Below are 19,980 nucleotides of genomic sequence, written 5' to 3'. Positions count from 1 at the left end.
CGAGCTCTCCGCTTCTCTTCCCCATAAAAACCACAGTTGGAGGAGCTTTAAGTACCAGAAAGAAGTCAAGCACCCCACGCAGAATCTCCCCGTCCGCACCGGCGCTCAGCTTATTCAACTACTTTAAACTGTGAGTCATTCCGTCGTGGGTGGGTGGGTGTTTTCTTCCAATACATTGACATCTGGAGTTCATAGTATGCCGTGCGTTTTTTTTTTTGCTATCTGTCTGATGCGTTAATCCATTATCCAGCTGAAGTTCATCCACCGGTTCGAGCGGCTGTGTGTCTGTGTGTGTGTGCACAGCCCAGCCAACCGGTTTCGGTAAACTCGCCTTTTACGCACGCATTCAGGAGGTTGATGCTGAAGGAGTTGGGGGTGGGAGGCTTATTGCTCGCAGCTGTGTGGAGGGGGGGCGCGTTGGGCCACTGAGGTTCTTGATAAGGTACATAGTTTAGTTGACATAGAATCAGGGTGAGGACGAGAAGTGGCCATTTACAGAGAAAAGTGCATTTAATCAAATACTTGGACCCGAATACTAACTTTTAAAGTGAGATATTCCTCTGGTGCCTTGAGTAACTACTCCCCTTGTTCCTACACTTCCTGAAGCGCCATGTAATTTTCTTTAGGCTTGTTTTGCTGTTTTCTAAACTCTAGAAAGGCACCATTATCTCATCCCACTGACAGTTTCGCAAAAATACCATTTTAAGACTGGGGCCAAAGTGGAATGCAGAGTAAAGGCAGGGTGTCAGTGACTTATCAGTCAGAGAGCCTTTCAAACATGTTTGTCATGAGCTTTTAAGTCATGACTGCAGTGTGTGTGTGTGTGTGTGTGTGTGTGTGGTAAATAAACACAAACCCATTCCAGGACTTGTTACAAAGAAAGTGATTTAATCAGCACTGTTTCCAACAGCATGGTCAACAAACATCATGGCTTTACAAACTCCTCTAAGTGGTTTATCTTCAACCCAAATACAATTTCAAGGGCAAAAGCAACTGATAAACAAGTTTCCAAATGGTCACTGCAGGTCAGTCCGCAGGCATTTGTGGTAGGTAGGCTGGGAAATGTCAAAGTACATCAAAGAGCTCCAAGCAACTCAAACATTTTAATAATCTCTCTGGACTTTAATTCCTCAGTTTCAGCGAGGGGAAACCTGGCTGAGAGAAACAGTCATGTTGCTGTTTGCAATTACATTTTTGCCTCCATAGACAGAAACGCAGAGACTTAACGTACTGCACGGTGCTGCAGACAGCTTGAGAGGAAACTTTGACGAGAAGAAAACGCTTCATGTCAGGGCACATTTCTGAAGAGTGCAATTCCAGATCATAGTCATGTGTTCCACTTTTTTTTAATATTATATTTATTAAAAGCAAATGCATCACTGAGTTGTTGTTCATGCCATTTTCTGAAAACAAACAAAAAAAAACAACAACACAACCAACAATATTGGAATGACTCACTCAAAGGCAACGATGCAATTACAGTCTAATGGATGTACAGTTATAAGAGAACCCCAGAAGCTGTCTCACTGTGCTAAATTGCCAAAAACATCAACACAAGCATCTCTAAGTCTGAGTTCAGTTTAGTCACTTTGATGAACATTTATAGGAATGGTCACATTGCCAGACAACGGCCAGATTTCTGACCGGCTACACTGACGCGGCCTCCAGTTCACATCAGTTAAGTGATAAACAGAAACACACACACACACACACACACACACACACACACACACACACACGGACAGGATATCTGACCACACACAGAAAAATCAGACAAAAATAGTGAAACAAAACAAACACTTGACAGTGAACGCAGGTTGATATGGAATGTCATTCCAGAAGATGACAAAAGATGATAAATTACAAGAAAAAAACAAAAAAACAACAATGACATTTAAAGAATACCCAAACAAATCTTGAAAATTTCAGTGACTACGTCATCTGTGCATTTACAATGCCCGTCAGTAGTGCTAGCACTAAAGTTAAGACGTCTAAGTAGTCAGTTAAAATGCACACCTTCCACTGGGACACATTTGGAGCTGCCTCTCAGATAATAGTTAAACTTTTCACAAAGATAGCCGAAAGACGACAGAGACATTTTTAAATAAATAAAGCCGTCTGTATATCAGATGAGCGTGGGAGCAGGATCGTCATACATACAGATCTACGGTACAGCGTGTCATCGTGCTCGGAGGTGGGTGTCGACGCTGATTCACGTGCAAGCACTTGCCTGAAAACGACTTTGCAGGAAAGAAAAGAAAAGAAAAAAAAAAAAATTCACACATGTAGCTCATTAGCTTATAGAAATGTTAAAGACCATCGGCTCAAGTTTTTGAGTGCAGGTGTAAACAGTAAATAAGGCTGAAAAATATTTCTAGAAAATAAGCAGTAAAAAATATTCCTTTAGTCTTGCTCCCTGGGATTCTTTCCCTGTTAAATGTTTTCTTTTGGAACATCTGCTTTGCATTTTAAGAGAAAAGGTAGAAAACATATCTATACATATATATCCTTTGGTTAGGGAAAGAACCCAATATTCTATATTCTCTATTCAAGTAAAAGTGATTAGAAAAAAAGCCATCAGATAAATACACGTGGAGTGAACATGCTAATGTTACTCCTATGAGAAAACGTATCCGTCTTTGAGGTTTGGGATGCTACCCTAAGGCAGTATTACCAACTTCGGGATAAATAATATTTACATATATAATTTTTTCCTCTTGTGTTCGCCATAGCAACGGCTGTGATCTGATTTCTTTTTCTCCAAACACACGAGTAGGAACCCGCGATGAAAATCTGTCCACTTTGCTCTAGGTTGTTTGAATTAAGAAACTCCACGCTGTTGTTATTATTGCACAAATAAGATACACATTCAATGTGCACACAGGAATAAGACTTGATGTTAGGCCGACACAGTCACGATAAGTTAGGACAGACAGAAAGGCTCTGAACGCTCTTTGTAACAACGGACGTGTACAGAAAGACGGGGGTGATTTTGGTTCTCCCCCGCTGTGGGTGAAATCAGCTGGACAGGTCAGACTGCACACGGGCTCATGAGCGGCGCTGGTGTGCAGCTTTCAGAAACGGGACTTTGGTTCTGGTGAATCCAAGGAGGTCTGATGTGGAGAGATTCGGCAAAACGGAGAGACTGGCTCAGAGGAAAATGACGGACCAAAGAAAAGGGCTTTAAGACAAGAAAAAGGTGAAGCAAAGGAGGGACAGTGAGCTGAGGAGGGGAGGGAGGGCTGGATGATGGGGTTCAGTCCTGAAGCAGGCTCTCCTCAGCCATCCAGCCGAGCGAGGGAAGAGGTTGTTCACGCCTGGAGTACTTCAGCTGCAGCAGGTCGCCCACTTCACCGATGGCCTCCAACGCCTGCGAGAGACCGAAAACATATTATTCATGTCAATCAAAATTTAGCAAAGATTGCCAGACAGACAACCCAAACAATAAAAAAAAAAAAGACAGTGGTGATCACACACATAACACAACGTGAAAGACGATTACTCTTTTAGGTGATAAAGTGAGTGATAAGCCTTAAATCACACTTGGATTTTCAAGCACTAAACATGACAGAAGGCTCCCTGCATAAACCACAAGTGAACAGAAAACTCCTCCACTTCTTTCCACATGAGACTGTATCAGCAGCGCAACACTGCAGGGCACCTGGAAACAATTTACCTTCCTCCTGACCTTTTTTTCTGATTCCATGGTTTGAGAAACAGCGAGGGCAGGCTTTTCCAAAGACGGAAAAAGCGGCTCCTCGGAGTGCTCTACAAAGGCGGGCTGATGCCCTTTAAATGGACTATTACAAACGGTGTTGACATGCTCCTCAGTAAGATGAATGAAGTGTCTTTGGAGAGACAGAGCAGCTCAAATAAAAGTCTCTGTCTGAGCCACGCTGTAATACTTGGAGACAGCTTGGCCTTCCAAGTCTCTTTATAATAAAGGACACATTGGGAGCCTTTATTATTCGACCAGCACGCTCACACTTGGTGAGTCAGTGGACAGACACAGACAACCTACAGAGTGCTTGGATCCATGATCACCCACGAATCCAAACAAACTCTTAAATCATGTTGAGGATAAAATTGAGTCCTCAGCTATAGAAATCTGTCCTGTAACAGCATCCCTTGAACTGGATCCAGTGGCGAAGGGGGCAGAGTGAGACGCAGATCAGATGTCTTTCAAATGGCTGTTGTATATTGGAAGTGGCAGCATTTCATAGGAACGTCTAGCCCAGACTGTCCAAGACACTAGTTTTTCTCATCTGCCCCAATACAGAGAGATGATCATCTTACTGACGTGTGCAAGTGGTGATATTCTGAGAGGCATTTGTGCTGTAGTTTGGCCAGAAATCCCCAGATCTTTGAAGGCCAAAGACCATTTCAAAGCGATTTTCTTCCTGATTTTGATTTTGTTGTTTTGTTCCCACTGCATACATCATTTTAAAGTACAGAAGGCCATTTTAAAGCAACACATCCCAGAAAGGCTTCTGCCAAAAGAAGGCGAGGAGAAAAACTGTAAAGGAACTGTTAGCGATTAGAAATGAAAATGGGAAAGTATGGGATGTGTCTGCAGGAAAAAATATATATATATATAATCCAATTCAAACCTGGATTTTCTCCTTATTGATAAAAACAAAAAAAACTGCATTCACCTTTTAATATTTAGAATAAATATAGGTGCATTATTGTATTGGAACTTATTGGAACACTTACTGTGTCGAGCATCTCTCTGGTATGAGCAGCCGAAACGCAGAACCGTGCCCTCGACTCGATGATGGGTGTCGCTGGGAAGCCGACGACCACCGTGCCGATGTTTCTCTTTAACATCTCCCGACCAAACGCCCTGAAGAAGCAACGGCGGCGTGAGACACGAAGCAGCGCTCTGCAAATCTAACCGGCGATCTGACCTCTCAGACGTCGCCACATCTTAGATTGTGTTTTCTTTAATGTGTGAAACTAACGTCACAGACGGCTTTCCACACGCCAAGTCAGATTCTATTCATAGAAGGACTGGCAGTAAAGGAAGTCATTAAAATGAGATCATAAGCCTTTATGTCTTTTCCAAATGTGAAATCATTTAGGAAATTCTTCTGATTAGCTTTTCTAATTATCCCTGGTGTTTCAAGCATTTAGAAAAAAAAGAATACTATGAAATAGAGGAGGATTTCATACCCAATTTTGGCCGGCATATAGAGCATCATGGGTACCACAGGCGAGTCATCGTTGCCGTAGATGATGAAGCCCATCTCGCGGAGTTTTCTGCGGAAGTAGGTGGTGTTCTCCGATAGCTGTCTGAGGCGATCAGCACCTGGAGAGGGCAAATAATCAGAGGGATATTTCACCACATTTGCATAAGCCTGTTATTGATCTTATTTGTGTTACTCAAAGCAAAGTGGGATGGATAACAGTCTGATTACTACGGTAACTTAGTAGGTGTTTAGGTGGTGAGCCAGCCTTCCTTTACTGTAAGGGAAGCTCAGTATCATGAATGTTCAGCTGATGGGAAAAACAAAACTCCTGTTTTGTTGCAATAAGAAAACCTCGATGAAGAGCATCTACCAGTTTGCATCTCTTAGCTTCGATGCCTGAGGTCTCCTCTCACCCACAGAGGGGTGTTTCTCTTAATTGGCCTCCTCTCGTCAGCTTCATGTGCACACTGCTCCTCATTGGCATCTTCCTCACTCTTCTGTTGCACCTGTTGTTGCAGTTGCGGCAACTTCCCCCGTTATAACTCCTGTTAGCGAATGATCTAATGCAGTTCCAGGCAACCTGTGCAGAGGTCTAACCAACCACAAATGTGAAAATACCTGTGGGGGTGTGCAGGTCCTACAACACTATTTTATGTTATCATTTACTCTTGTAAGCCTCTTAAAGCTGCATTATCAGCTCCTTTCAGGGGCCAAGTGAAGGACAAGGGAACGGCAGACATGAACAGTGGTGTATAACTCCACAAGCACACTCTATTTAGACTGCTTTTAAAATGCAGGACATAAATATTATCCGATAGCACCAAGCCCAAGTTAGTACAAGAAAACGGATCCGAGGTGGAGCAAGCCATGTCCAAAAAAGCCAAAAACAAATCAATAAGAGGAGTATAAAACTCATCAGTAAACATCATGTCCTACACTTATTTGGAGACTGCACCACACCACTTTCCTTTGAAGACAACCAGGATTCGTTAAAGCGGAGGTCAAGGGGCTGAAAGTAAACAGGCATCAATCCTCACGTGTCAGTCTGATGCACACTGTGGATTCACTCCCTGAATCCTCAGGCTGAGCCTCCAGAGATAGCATCTTAACCAAACAAATAACCATATGGCACAAAGCGCCAACAGCAACACACATCTGCCTGGCTGCGCTGAAAACAGCACGGCTTCAAAGCACCCTGAGACACAACAAAGTCTGACATTATATTTATCCTCGACTTTTTTTCCCCTCTGTCAAAGACTCCAAAGCTATTCTCAGAGCTGAGTGATACAACAAAAACAGTAGCATAGGATATTCAGACATTTTGCCTTTCATATTGAGGAAAACCTTGCCCGTCTTGTGCCCTTATTACCCATCTTCATATTTGACTGACGTATGCTTGAAACAGCAAATGTCAGTTTTGATGCAGGCCTATGACGGGAACCATGAGCGGCCATCCTTAGCAACTTGATCGCAGCGACAAACTGTTAGCAGCCAACTCAACTGTCACGTCGACTTCATGTCAGCGTCTGGATCTTCAAAGGCCTGAATTTCAAACAGTGACGGGGCTGCAACCAATCAGACTGTCACTGTTAGTGTTCTGCAGGAAAAACTGGGATATGTTGTAAGGTCAGCCAGTCTGGCCTTCTCTTCTCAGAAACAGCCTGGACAAAGAGTGGATGACATTGCGGAGCAGTCATGCTATAAAAGGTTGCTCCAGGTGTTTACTCCTGTATCTAATGATTGAGGGACTGGGGAGTAAGGTAATCTGATCTTACGTCAGCATTTTAAGAGAGCCTGCATCAATCAAGCCCCACAAAGAATAAAAGGGTGCAGCCTTGCAAGAAAAACAAGACTTAGGGGTGTGTTTGTGTGTGTAGGAGATGAGTCCAACAGGGTTTGATCTCTGGCCCTGAGCACCATGCCGCTTTGTACCCAGCGTGAAGGCAAAGAAGCACACACACACAAAGAAACACACATCTGAAAGCCATAAAAGGGAGAGGGTAGACGACTCAGCATACCACCGCTGCAAGACCTTCCATCAGCCTGCGCTAACTCGAACAAAGGAGAGGAACTGTCCACCCATCAGTTTTAAAACGTGCACATCCTGAAGAGGCGGCTGCACTGGACTACAGAGAGACCTGGCAGTGAGAAAATGTGTGTGGCATGTGTCTGATAAGGCTGTCTGGCACACCTTTACTTGCCGACGAATAATTGCCAGTTGGCCATAGATAGTGGCCTTTATCACTTGGCAACACATAAGAACCACACTCAGTATGAAGGAGTCAAAATGCAAAATCTGATGTGAGTTGAAAGAACGCTCATGTCGGTCAAACAGTCAACTGCTGCAGGCCTCCAAGTGTGAGACACGGTCTGATACTGCCATCTTGTGGTCAGTGGTGGAAGTGCACACCAAAGACAAACCTCTCAAATCTGATAGCAAAACACTAGTGACCTTAGAATCTTTTATTTTAGAACTGCTGCAACTACAAGGATGCAAGAGGAGCTTCCCCAGTCCACCACGTACTAAATGTGTATCACACAGCATCAATCTGGCATGCTGTGCTAAGCCACATGTCAAATTTACATTTCTACTCGGTCTGTGCATCTTGTCCACCCAAAGATCTCTCCAAACCTTCCGCAAATGTTAACCACTGTGAGAGACAATCACCCTACTATCTTTGCGTCCATATTTAAAGCTGCCTTTTAAACAAATCCCCTCTCTTCTTTTTTTTTTTTTACCATACTGGTGCTAACGCGGAGATGCCTGAAAATGACAGTAATCACTGAAGCGTGCACCCACCCAGTGTGGTCCCATCCTCTCCCATGATGATCTTCATAGAGGTGATTATCTGCTGGGCCACAGGGGGGGACATGGAAGTGGCGTACAGGGCGCTGTGAGAGTGGCGTCGCAGGTAGTCGATCAGCTCCTGACAGAGAAATTACATCAAAGTTACTTTTAGTTCCTCATAACAGCTCGGACACAATGCATTTCCTTTGGTTAGTGGGGCAACATAGAAAACTGACAGACAATGAAATCAAAGTAAAGCAAAGTCTTTTATTGAGGCCTCCGATTTCTGGTGGTGAGAAAAACTATATTCCTAAAGCAGTTCTTCTGTATTAGAGGACAGATAGAATCATTTGTAAAATATGTTTTTTATTATGTTACTGGTTACACACGCAGTCTTAAAATTGAAACACTGTAAATTAATGAAAAGTGAACGATATTTCCGTTAATGTGTCATCATCTGGGCATTTTAGGCAGAACTGTCCAATATTTCACAAATGTGTGCTCATGTGTTTCATTTCTGGTTTCCATTGTTTCTAAAGATTTAGTTCCATCTTGTGTCTGTGAGCTTGAAGTTCTTCTGTATATTGTTCTTAAAGGCCAACTGAAGCAGCCTCGTTCTCAACTGAAAATGAAAGTTTATACGCCTTTTCAGAGAAACGGAAAGCTAAATTTCCCATTTCCCCAACAGTTGGGAACGTGCTATGGTTTCAAAGAGGATGACTAAGTGTTACAGCTACTGTGATCAGTCTGCTTCATCATTTCCATTTCAACACACCAGGCTTCATATTCCACCACAACCAGTTTTACTTGTGCAGGAGTTTACCGACCTTTTTTCCTCCAATGTATCCTCCTGCAGCACCGAAGCTCTTGGTGAACGTTCCCATCATGATGTCCACGTCTTTGGGATCCAGGCCAAAGTAGTCCACCACTCCTCTGCCATTAGGCCCCAGGGCGCCGATACTGTGGGCCTCATCCAGGTACAGGTACGCCTTGTAGCGCTTCTTCAGAGCCACCACCTCCGGCAGACGCACGACGGACCCCTCCATACTTCAGGAGGAGAGAATGATGTTCAAATCAACAAAGTCAGAGGAGTTTCACCACTCATTGATAGTACTGTCATGCTTAGACCTCATATATAAACGATTTTATTTGAATGTGATGAGTTTTCTCCCTCCCTGATCAATTCTCTGCTAAAAGCCCTTTCATGGTAATACAACAATATAGTTGTGACCTGACACACAATCTAAGCTTGGCTTTCAGAAAGCTGCTGTGTCACTGAGGGAGTGTGTGTGTACGTGACCCTATGGATAGATGTCTAACCTCTGTAGTGTAGGTGTTAATGCATGTGCAGGCACAGTCTATTTTAGCTGCTGAAAATCCCCATGGAAATGAAGCTCCATTAACTTTGCATTAGTAAAGGGCATTGAGCATGTCAGGCATTTTCTCTACGAACTATATTGATCCACACGATTGATTGTTTTTTTTAGTTAAGTGCACTTCGATGACCAAGGAATACATTATGCTTAAAGGAGAGTGTGCACACTTCCCAATTGCCATTACTTTCAACATTTAAAGAAAGTGATAGAAGGGGGTGTTGCAATCATGGCTAACAAACTGGCTGAATGAGAAATTGTGAGTCACACTTTATCCCATCAGAAAACGTCTTTGTTCAGTATGTTCTGCAAGTAAAGAAAAAAAATTGCTCCTACGTTGAATATTGCTTCACTTGTCTTATAAAAGTGTTTCATCACTTTACTGCAAATTGCTTTGCTGCTACAGTGAAGACGGAGACGTGCTTGTAAACATAAAAACAGCCTTTAGGCCCCATGGCAAGCTTAGTAAATCAACGCCTTTGTGTTTGTGACACCAGAATGTCTTAAACAAGCAGCAGTTCAACTCCTGGTGGGCATTGAGACACCGATGGCAATGTCATGGCCGAAAACTATACATTACCATCTGTTTGAAAGGGATTTCATGATTTTTCTCACATGTACAAAACAAAGCAAAAGTGACGAATGGACTACAAGTCAAGCTAAATAAAGATGAAAGAGTCCTCGGCCAGTAAACTGTGTGGGTGTCAAGTAATAAGCAGTGAACAGAGTACAGTGTTACACAGCTGTGGTGAGCAAATATTTACAGTGAGACGGCAATAAAACAGAAGAAACGGAAACTTAATTGGTTTAATTACTGCTAGATGCCAATTTTCAAGCCTACATGTTTGTGTGTGTGTGTGTGTGTGTGAGTGAGTGAGAGAGAGAGAGAGAAAGTAAAAGTCTGATTGTGTATACCTGTAAATGCCCTCCACCACAATGAGGATTTTCTTCCAGGGTCGGTGGGTCCTCGGCTGCCCGTGTACAATAGCGTCTCTCAGCAGCTTCTCCAGGCTCTGCATGTCTACAACACGGAGAGAAAGGCTTTTGTTGTCCACGGATAGATTTTATTCCCATTAGGTAACACGAGAGCTTTCTTTAATTAATGGATGAGTGTCAATATTTTATGATCACAACCCTTTGAGGCATTGAGAGCGTTTTCTAAGCAGTCAGCCTGCCTGGTTCCTGATAGCTTAGATGATTGTAAGTCAGGATCTCTGGTGACGATGTGCATGTGTGTGTGAGTGTGTGTTCATCCTGAACCAGGAAAAAAAAAAATCACACCACACCCACTACTGTGTGATTCAGTGTAATAAATAATAGAAAGACAAAGCTGTGATGAAGACTCTTGAAGGTGTCGTAAAGACAAATTAGCATTTAGTGAAGCAACTTGCTGTAACTCACACCCATGTGCTCCCATTTGCTCTCCTGCTGGGTAAAGCAGATTATAACTAATTCCTGTCTCATGGTGGCGAAAGATCCCTTTCAGCCACTTAAATCCTACCTGTTCTGTGTTACTGCATACTTTAAGTCACATTCCTATCTAACTGTCCTTAGATAAGGTGCTCATTATTGGAGGTCACCCACTGTTGTGTTTGAAGACCCGAATTGTGGAGCCAGACAGGCGGGCACCCAGCACCAGCGATGCGTGATTCAGCTCATCACTCAGAATAAGACAACCCTAAAACGAGAGGAAAAGAGACAAAGTGAAGGATTTTAGATTTCTCTTGATCTCGTAATATCAGTTTCTATATCAGGAGAGCAGCAATCCATTATTAGCCAGAGGAAAAACAGTGAGAAATATTCAAATCCAACCCTGTTTAGAGCTTTGCTTGTGTAAGTGTAATACCCCAGGACTTCACATGCTGGAGATTTATAATGTTTTCTTTCTTACTTGCTTACTTTCTAGACCAGACTGATTATTTCTCTTTTGAGGAAGACTGAACTGAAGTCTCTGGAGCACATCCCCAGTATGGCCAATAATCCAGGCTGGTTCAAGTTAAACTGTAACGTGAACATTTAAGACTCTGTGACTGAGCATACTAGATGTAATTAGTAGATGTACCAACACAATAATGACCATATATGGGTTGTGCCGTCCGTAAAAAGGAGGAAACAGCCATACAAGTACAGCACACTGTTCTCTTTTGTTTGGCAGTAATACTTCAGAAATTGGGATACGAAAGTCAAATAAAAAGTTTGTACAGGCTGTGAAAGTTATACGACAACCTGTTGTACAAGAGTTTCTAAATCACGCAAACCAGAGTTTGATATCCACACGTACTGCTCACATATTTCAGAATGGAAAGATTTGGTTTATTATATCATCAATAAAGCTGACATCTTATCTAAGTCTTAAAGTCAACACACCCAAACACTAAGACAGGTCACACCATTTCCTCTCGTCAATGAATAAATGGGCTTGTTACACAACAGACAATTCCCCCCCTGACATAACGATGTGAGCTGACAGAAAAGTCACAGAATTTATGAATCCTTGCGACGGGGGCCGTGACTCAAATCTTTACCGTGTCGCTTTAAGTTTCTGTGTCAATGTAAGTGATTCTTTCTTGCTTTGTCCATTTTTTCACTCGTGGTTGTCAGGAAACACGTTCTTTGACTCACGAGGTACACTCGCCTGTCAACTCAGATTTCCACTTCCTGTTCAAGCGACATTGGCCAAAGAAGAAAAGGGCAAATAAAGACGCAAGTAAGGACTGGTATGTGTGATTTGTTGGGGTTAGAACAACAGTGGCCTTGTCAAATATCAATCTCGAACCCCCTGCACTCAGGATGTTTTGAGAGCTTTGGCCCGGAAACTAGTGTGTTGTGGAACAGTCTGAACTCTTCAAGCTTGGCCATACATCTGAAAACGTCGCTTGTTTTCACTTTACACGACAAACTTGTTTTTCCTTAACAGTTAACGTGTTAATGGCACCCGCCCTTACCCATACAATTACAGGATGGGCACAAGGGCCAATGTAACTATAAAAGCCCAAGAAAATAAAGTAATTCATTCAAGAGGAGTAGGATGTTCTAGGAATGAACAAAACAAAAACAAAGGCGGAGAATGAAACTGAATACCTTCCCCGTGAGAGCGGGAATGTTCATGGAGTTGGTGGCGAAGCCCATGCCAAAAGCCATTGATGATTCAACGCCGAGGAACCTGGCAACCAGCTGCTCCAGCTCCTCGTGGATGTCCAGGTTCCCTGGAAATGACATAACCTCAGTTTAACTACAACTTCCCATCAGTGTACTGAACAGTTGAGTCAGAGTTGTCTTATGGGAGAAATGTTTCTTATCAGTTCTTGTATGTCCACTTTCCTAAAGGATTCTTGTGGAGTTTTGACCTCTCGTAACACTATGAAGCCCTTTTTCTACGTGTGGGACTTCTGTTTATCCCACAAACAAGGACGCATGAGCAAACGTAGGTGTTGTGATCCACAGTCCTAGAAATGGTGTCACACTACTCCTGTTATTAACATGTGGCAGTAACGTGCCACGATGTGCTGCAATGTGCCAGTGAAGGCAGGTAAGAAGAAGACTGCAAGCTGGTCAACATGGATGTAAACAAAAACACTTCTTTAAAATAAAATTGGCTTATCGAGTGTTTTATGGAGGAAGGAAATGGACTAAGTGCCAAATTGAAAAGGACTTAAAAGCTTTCAAAATGTGTTGCTTTATTCCAAACTCAGTCTTTTCACTCTAAAATCAGTGAAGCCTTCATCCTTTCTTGAACACTGAAAGAGCAACGGACAAAGCGGAAGCGGTTGTTTGAATAAAATCAATTTGATCACAAATTGACTCATTCGTCATGATAAAAAGAACTCTTTAAGGATGACAAATCACAACAGCTTTTTAGAAACCAGATCTTATATTCAAAGCAACTTTTTTTTAAAACCTCACCCATCTCATAGCGCGTGCTGCCCACTCCAACTCCGTACTTTTGTGTGGACTCAACAGCAGCGTCGGCACAGGCCCCGATGTTCTCAGCAAAGCCGAGGTAATTGTACGAGCCCATGTTGATGACGTCTTTCACCACTTTGCCTGTGTGCCTGAGAGACACAGGGGAAGTCAAAGACAAAGAACTGGTACCCTGACTCCAGATCGACAGATATAATTATCTTCAACATGTGTGCCTGTCTACCCTGGTTGCTTGGTAACCATTTCCTGCTCAATGCTATCATCTGACTGCCACAGTTATGTACTGTGATAATATACAATAGTTTATTGTCCCAAAGGAATTGAGCTGACATATCACACACAATACCGTTCATACCAAGAGAGAAACAGAATTATGACACAACCTTGTCTGTTATCAGAGCCGATTGTCAGCAGAGATATTAATGAACTCTCCCAATTCATTTTAATTGATTCACAAAACCCTTATTTCATCAGCCGAGCTCACACTCAATGATATAAATGTCTGTTTATATGACTGTGTGTTTACATATTATAATATAACAGATTTAAAGCGGGTGTTGTAGATCAGTGAGTTCAGGCGTACTCAATTTCCCCGAGGTAACAAGAGGTAGGTGAGACAAAGTGAAAGCAATTATCTACCACTCATTTTAATTCTATGATGTTTTTAATTGTAGTGATACCAGACTGTACTTATATTACCTCTGTCACTGTGTGTTCAGAGCTACTTAGTGTTAGTGTATAGTGTTTCTGTTGAGTGCCATGTGACAGAAACTGGTGCTTTCAACATAACCATGTGAATCATGGCCTACGTCACTCTTTATCAGAAATTCAAGGTCAGTGACTTTACGCATAAATCAGTGAGCGTCCTGTAGAGCAAAGGCACAGAACGACACACCTTCAGGGGAGTAATGACCGTGAACAACGCCTTGGTTCTAAATCAACCGTGTGCACATGCAGACGTAAAACAACAAATACACATAAACACGCCACAACACAGCTACTTACTCGAAGGTCCAGTTGTAGTCGTGGGAAACTCTGTCCACCAGGTCCATTTTAGCACCAGGGACGCTACAGATGGGTCGGTTCCAGTTGTCTCGGATCCTCATGTACAAGTTCCTGGTGTAGAAGTTCTCAAAGTCCTGGTAGAGAGGCACAAAGTCCTGCAGGGGGAACGGGAAAGTGTAAAGGATTTCTTTATGTCATGTCTTGGCAATTCATTATACGATTTGTACGTTCTGTAGACAAGGGAAACCAGAACTAGTTGGTCTGACAGAATATGTGAAAGACTTGCAACACTGCGACAGCTAATGTGGCAGGAGGTGACTTATTCCACCGTCAGATATCCAAAAAATCTAAATATGGAACGTTTACCACTGTGTTTAATAAAAGTAAAGCTCTATCTTACGAAACACAACAGCTTTAAGAAAAAACAATGGCTTAGGACTTTTCTTTTCTAAGAGCTTTATAATCCATTTGTTTTTTTAACCAGGCTTGGCATTCGAAGGGCTCTGGTGTGAAAGACAATCTACCTTCTGCTCCTCTCTCTCCCGAGCCACGTGGCACTTCTCGATGTTCCAGTGGCGAAGGAAATCTCGGAGGTAGCCAAAGATGGTGAGGATGCCGTAGCCCATGTAGGTGAGCACGGCCACCAGCAGAGGGGTCTCCTCAAAGGATTCCAAAAAGGGCTTCTTGTACAGGCTGGAGTTGTGTGTGACATTTTGGTTCTGGGGGACAATAAAGTGAAACAACATGCCATTAAAAGTCTCCACATGTAACAGTTTTAATGAGAGTGAAACCAAAGACCAAGGTACAGGTTCTGCACTTACAACTTGAAAAAGCCCATTCCAGCTTGTGGTTTCTCCTTTAAAAAGTTAACGGTTTAACTGCGCTTCAAGTCTGTTTACTCTACCACACCAGGCAGCCCATTAAACCGAGACAGAAAGCAGTGCTGAGCAATCCAGTATAGGCTGGGCACACGCTCGACGACAGAAGGGCTGATTTGTTAAAATGTTTGTTTTGGGTTTTTTTGGAAAGAGAGTTAGAAACCTAATAAAGGCTACAATAAGCACATTAATTCACCGAGACCCAACCATTCCCCGGCCCCCATGGACCAGTGAGCAGTAAAATGGCCATCAATCCAAGGTTCTAATTCAGTGAGTTTTATGAATAGCAATATTGATCTTGGATTATGGGACCATATAAATGTGGTCATACACTGGAGGAGCTCCACAAAAACAACCCAGCATCATTTCAAGCTGTACTGTGGACTGGCTGTCTACAAAATCAACATTAAACAAATGAGGGCGGTCAGTCATTACAGGCTCTGGCCGCTTAGCAACCATAGCTCATGTGACCAGTCATGCTTCTCCAAGAAATACCTCTGAGCCAGGGAACAGGAGAGCACTGCACTATGTGTGTGTGTGTGTGTGTGTGTGTGTGTGTGTGTGTGTGTGTGTGTGTGTGTGTGTGTAAAGCCAGTCAAACAGGTCCCTTTCTCTAAAGTTCAATGAAAGACCAGCAGCTACAGTTTATGAACTGCCTCAAACAGTGAGCACAGAAAACACTTTCACATCCAAGTCCACCGCTCAAAGGGACTGTTGCACACTGATGCTAACCACAGTAGCTAAACACAGACTGACTTACGTCATATTTGCTTAATCATTTCTACCTGTGGAAAAACAGGGACTGAGAGGAGGAATACCTGAGCCGTTCGTTTAACAGCAACTGGTTCTTATGGAGCAACCAAGTGACAAACTCATTATCAGTACATTATTAGCACAGTATGGGCAATAAGAAACGTGTATGTTTCACATTAGGCCTAAAACTGAGTAAATAGTCCTCTCCCTGCCAATTACCTATTCAATTCACGGCTCGTTTTTAGCGAGTGATTATTGACACTGCCATCCCAGCTGAAAGCTGTTAGTGAGATCATTTATTCCTGCCTGCACATGAAAATCCTGCTTCTAACCATTTTTCCTATATTCTCCATACGGGGATTATGGCCAGCTCGATAAGGGGAGATCAATTTTTCAGCTGTGACTTCAGACCGTGGAGGACATTTATTACTGGTCTGTGACTGAGACTCAGGCTTACTGTGAAATGGTCCAAATACTGTACTGTACTAAAGGACAGAGGCCAGTTCCACGTTGACCAACTGATTTAAGAACCACCAAAGGTGCAGCCACAAGACAGACGGAGCTCGCACACACTGGTTCACACAAGACCTAATGTAGATCTATGTGCATCCAACTCCAGTTTCAGTTGCCTTATCAAGAACAAGCAGAGCTCATATCACAACAGGAGGAGCTGATACCACTTTTTCAGTGTTGCTGAGCATTACTAACCTTTAAGTATTAGTGAATACTGTTCATAACAACATTCAGATTAGCCTTGTCACTGAATAAAAGAACACCCACATGCAGGCCTAGTTCATCTGAGACATATATATAAAGTTAGTTAGTCTTACAGCTCCAAATGCTTAACCTACTGCCCGGATCATCCGCAGTGATACGAGCTGCAGCTCTGCCTTAACTTCTGGCAGAACGGAGACATGCATACAGATGTAATTGGTATGACAGCCGTGGCATCTGGACTGAGTAAATCCACTGTATGTTGAAATGAGCAGCCCTGCAGCTTTGTGCTGTTGTGAGTCTGAGCTCTGATGTTGTGAAATATGAGCGAGCCCGTGCATTTGTGTCAGCGTGTACACAGAATGTGCGATTTACATTTCTATTCAGCGTGGAAACTAAACAACTGTGGGGGAAAAAACCCAAAACAAAAGCATGTGTGTGTGTGTTGGAGGAGGTGGAGGTGGGGCACACTGTTTTCTGTGCTTTTCATTCCTCCCCGGGAGGGACCACACCCTTCACAGCCAGGAGACATTCCTCTCCCGCTGAAGTGTCATGTGGAAGCCGGCCTGCCCTCCCAGGAGAGACTCACAGACAGACAGACAGACAGACAGACAGACAGATTCTCTAGTAATAACACAACAGGGTCTTCTGCATACTAGTCAGTGTAAACAGAGACCGGTCTATCTTCACCCCCTACACACACACCTACACACACACACCTACACACACACCTACACACACACACACACACACACACACAAACAACAGGGTGTAAGGTTACAAAAAAAAAAGTCACCACTACAAACCTCCCTGATCAGGTGTCATGTAACGACACCACTAAACAAGTTTAAAGCGCAGAAATAAGCGCAGCCCTGATGGCACACACTATTGATTACACTCTAATTAACCCACAATGTTAATCACTGAGCATTTCTGAAACCACGTGATTAGAAATTTGGAAATTCCGGGTAGCAATTGGCAAGAGCTAGCTTAAATTAGCATAGGCTAAGCTAGGACACAACGATAACTTCGCCGTAGCTCGTTATATAAACTAATATATATATTTATATATAATAATATTAAATGTTACAGTTGACTTGTGAGCCGACATTATGCCGCTGGGCTGTAGCCTCCCGCGTGCCTGCAAATAAAACACAGTCCAAAACAAAAACCCTTCAGCCGCAGCACCAACACTGAAACGACAATATCACATTAATTCAAACTATCCTACCACACACGGTACCGACCACAGCGGTCCGTGTTTACGGCCCTCCCCTGTCGGCCAGTTGGGCCTTACCTTCTCCCTGGGGCGCCGATACTTCTGTGGCTGTTGGAACAAGCAGTGGTTCTTCACGAAGCCATTTTTACTCGATTTTCTGCCGTTTGACGTGCGGTGACAGGCGTCTCCGTTAAGCAGCTTGTTCGCGGAGCTTTCCGTCATCTTCGTCGGCTGCTGGAGATCTCGGGGGTTGAAGTTGCCCAAACTTGTGTAACGTTAACCGTGAAGTCATGTATGAGCTGGAAAAGAAGACGGATTGAACGCCCACTCTGCGCTGTGACCGTACGACAGCTGCCGGAAGTCCACGCCCCCGAGTAGTTTCATTGACCAATGAGGTTACAGCAGCACAAAGATCGTCTACTTAAACACAATTCATTACTCTCACGGGTTTATATCATCTCCTTTGCATTCATCCTCTCATGGGGAATTTAGCATGTAGCTTTGAACATTAAATATTTACACATGGTATATGTTGTAAAAGCTGATTGCTGTATTTATAAAACTCAATGTATTTAACTTTGACTTCATTCAGGCCAATAAATCAATAAAAGATTCATTAATTTCCCACCAGGCAGGCCAGTAATAAACTGACCAGTCAGGGAATTAAGAATCGCAGGCACTATGTTAATTATGTGATATTTTCCAAACCACCAAACAAGAAGCTTGATGATCCTTCCACTATCTATATTGCTTATCTTAAGGGCCGCGGGAGGCTGGAGCCAATCCCAGCTGACACTGGGTGAGAGGAGGGGTACACCCTGGTCCATTCAGTCACAGCACCAGCACATAGAGACAGACACACTCACACCTACAGGCTATTTAGAGTCACACATTAACCTAACCTTCATGTCCTTGGACTGTGGGAGGGAGCTGGAGAACCTGGAAAGAACCCATGCATGCACGGGGAAAAGGTCCAGGTTCAAACTACAAACCAACCGGCCAGCAGATTAAAAAGATTAAAAGCATGAATCAAAATAATAAGAAAAAAGTGAGAGGACTTTTTTTTTTTATCATTGAATTATAAAATATATCACTAGTTATTGTGTGATGTGAAACAAGGTGTGGCTTTATGGTGCATCTGTGCATTACATTATCACTGTATTTTCTAATAAATATATGTGTTTATATTGCTCCTGAAACACTAAGACACATGACATGATTGGGTTTTTCTGTCCATCTCCACAGTGAGCTGTGCTTGTACGATGATGTTTTTGGCTCGTTAAAGTTGTTACCAGTGTGAGAGCTCCTGTTGCACCTCTCGCTCTTTGAAGGCGTCGCCCTCTCCTCAGCGTGGGACGTCCTAAAGCTGAGCCCATGGAAATAACCCATAATAACCTTTGCTCGGGCATCAGCCCAGCTGCCTTTTCCAGTGACGCTGCTTCTCACCTGCGCCGGGAAGATGCAAAACAAGAGTCAAGGTGATTCCCACTGGAAAAATGTCTTCACCCATTATTGTGTCAGATGGTTTAAAGCTGAGGAAAGCCCCTCACCTCTTCCCCAAAGTGTTTGTGTTTGGCTATGAAATATCTGAGTAGGTTTTGTGACACGTTTTAACAGGCGATTAACATGAAAAAACAGTTTATAATATGTCACTGATAAGCTGTGGTCCAGTGATTTTATCTGAAGCCCATCAGGGTGCTTACACATCATTTTCCATCTAAGAGCACCTGAAAAGTCCCATATCTTGTTAAAGTGACAAATAAAATTTGTTCCGCATACTTCTTGAATTTATTTCAGTATTTCCCCTTAACGTCATGGTGTCCTACAGGGCAAAGAGCTGCCAGTTTATCCTATTTCAGGTACATGGGGAGGGGGAGAAGAATGCAATAACAATAGGAGTTTCCTGGAGTCACAACCAGGATTTTGCAGCACACCTCCAGGTTGTACTTCCTGTTCTTTTTCCTGTTTGGCAGATATGGTCAGGTGAAACGTGCCTATCAGCACAGTCCCCGATACATCTGTGTGTGTGTCAGATAAGGGGTGATTGTTGGTATAACACGTCACTCATATGGCAGCATTAAAATACCCCTTCCTCCTTCCGCTATTTGCATGTGTTTGTTTGGATGCGGGGTGTTTT

The 19,980-nt window shown here is 43.2% G+C and overlaps 1 protein-coding gene across 1 annotated transcript; it reads right to left on the bottom strand.

Moving 5' to 3' along the window:
- Positions 1–868: 868 nt before the first annotated feature.
- sptlc2b (serine palmitoyltransferase, long chain base subunit 2b) lies at positions 869–18,145 on the bottom strand. The gene is made up of 12 exons (XM_070848767.1): positions 17,922–18,145; positions 14,804–14,998; positions 14,280–14,434; positions 13,257–13,405; positions 12,435–12,559; positions 10,938–11,031; positions 10,269–10,374; positions 8,808–9,027; positions 7,993–8,119; positions 5,176–5,311; positions 4,717–4,846; positions 869–3,370 (listed from the first exon to the last, which is right to left on the bottom strand). The coding sequence occupies exons 1-12, from the start codon at positions 18,063–18,065 to the stop codon at positions 3,257–3,259; spliced, it is 1,695 nt and encodes a 564-aa protein (XP_070704868.1). The 5' UTR covers positions 18,066–18,145; the 3' UTR covers positions 869–3,256.
- Positions 18,146–19,980: the final 1,835 nt, after the last annotated feature.

This window comes from Pempheris klunzingeri, chromosome 18 (assembly GCF_042242105.1).
Source record: "Pempheris klunzingeri isolate RE-2024b chromosome 18, fPemKlu1.hap1, whole genome shotgun sequence".
NCBI classification, from domain to species: Eukaryota; Metazoa; Chordata; class Actinopteri; order Acropomatiformes; family Pempheridae; genus Pempheris; species Pempheris klunzingeri.
The sequence above is the reverse complement of the archived record's forward strand: the minus strand, read 5'-3'. Positions and strand labels throughout refer to the sequence as shown.

Excerpts from the sequence above, each read along its gene's own strand:
- sptlc2b (XM_070848767.1), bottom strand. The coding sequence starts at position 18,065 with ATGACGGAAAGCTCCGCGAACAAGCTGCTTAACGGAGACGCCTGTCAC. Across the intron at positions 9,028-10,268 it reads GTGGTGGAGGGCATTTACAG|TATGGAGGGGTCCGTCGTGC; the intron begins GTATACACAATC and ends CTCCTCCTGAAG. Across the intron at positions 3,371-4,716 it reads CCAGAGAGATGCTCGACACA|GCGTTGGAGGCCATCGGTGA; the intron begins GTAAGTGTTCCA and ends GGTCTCTCGCAG.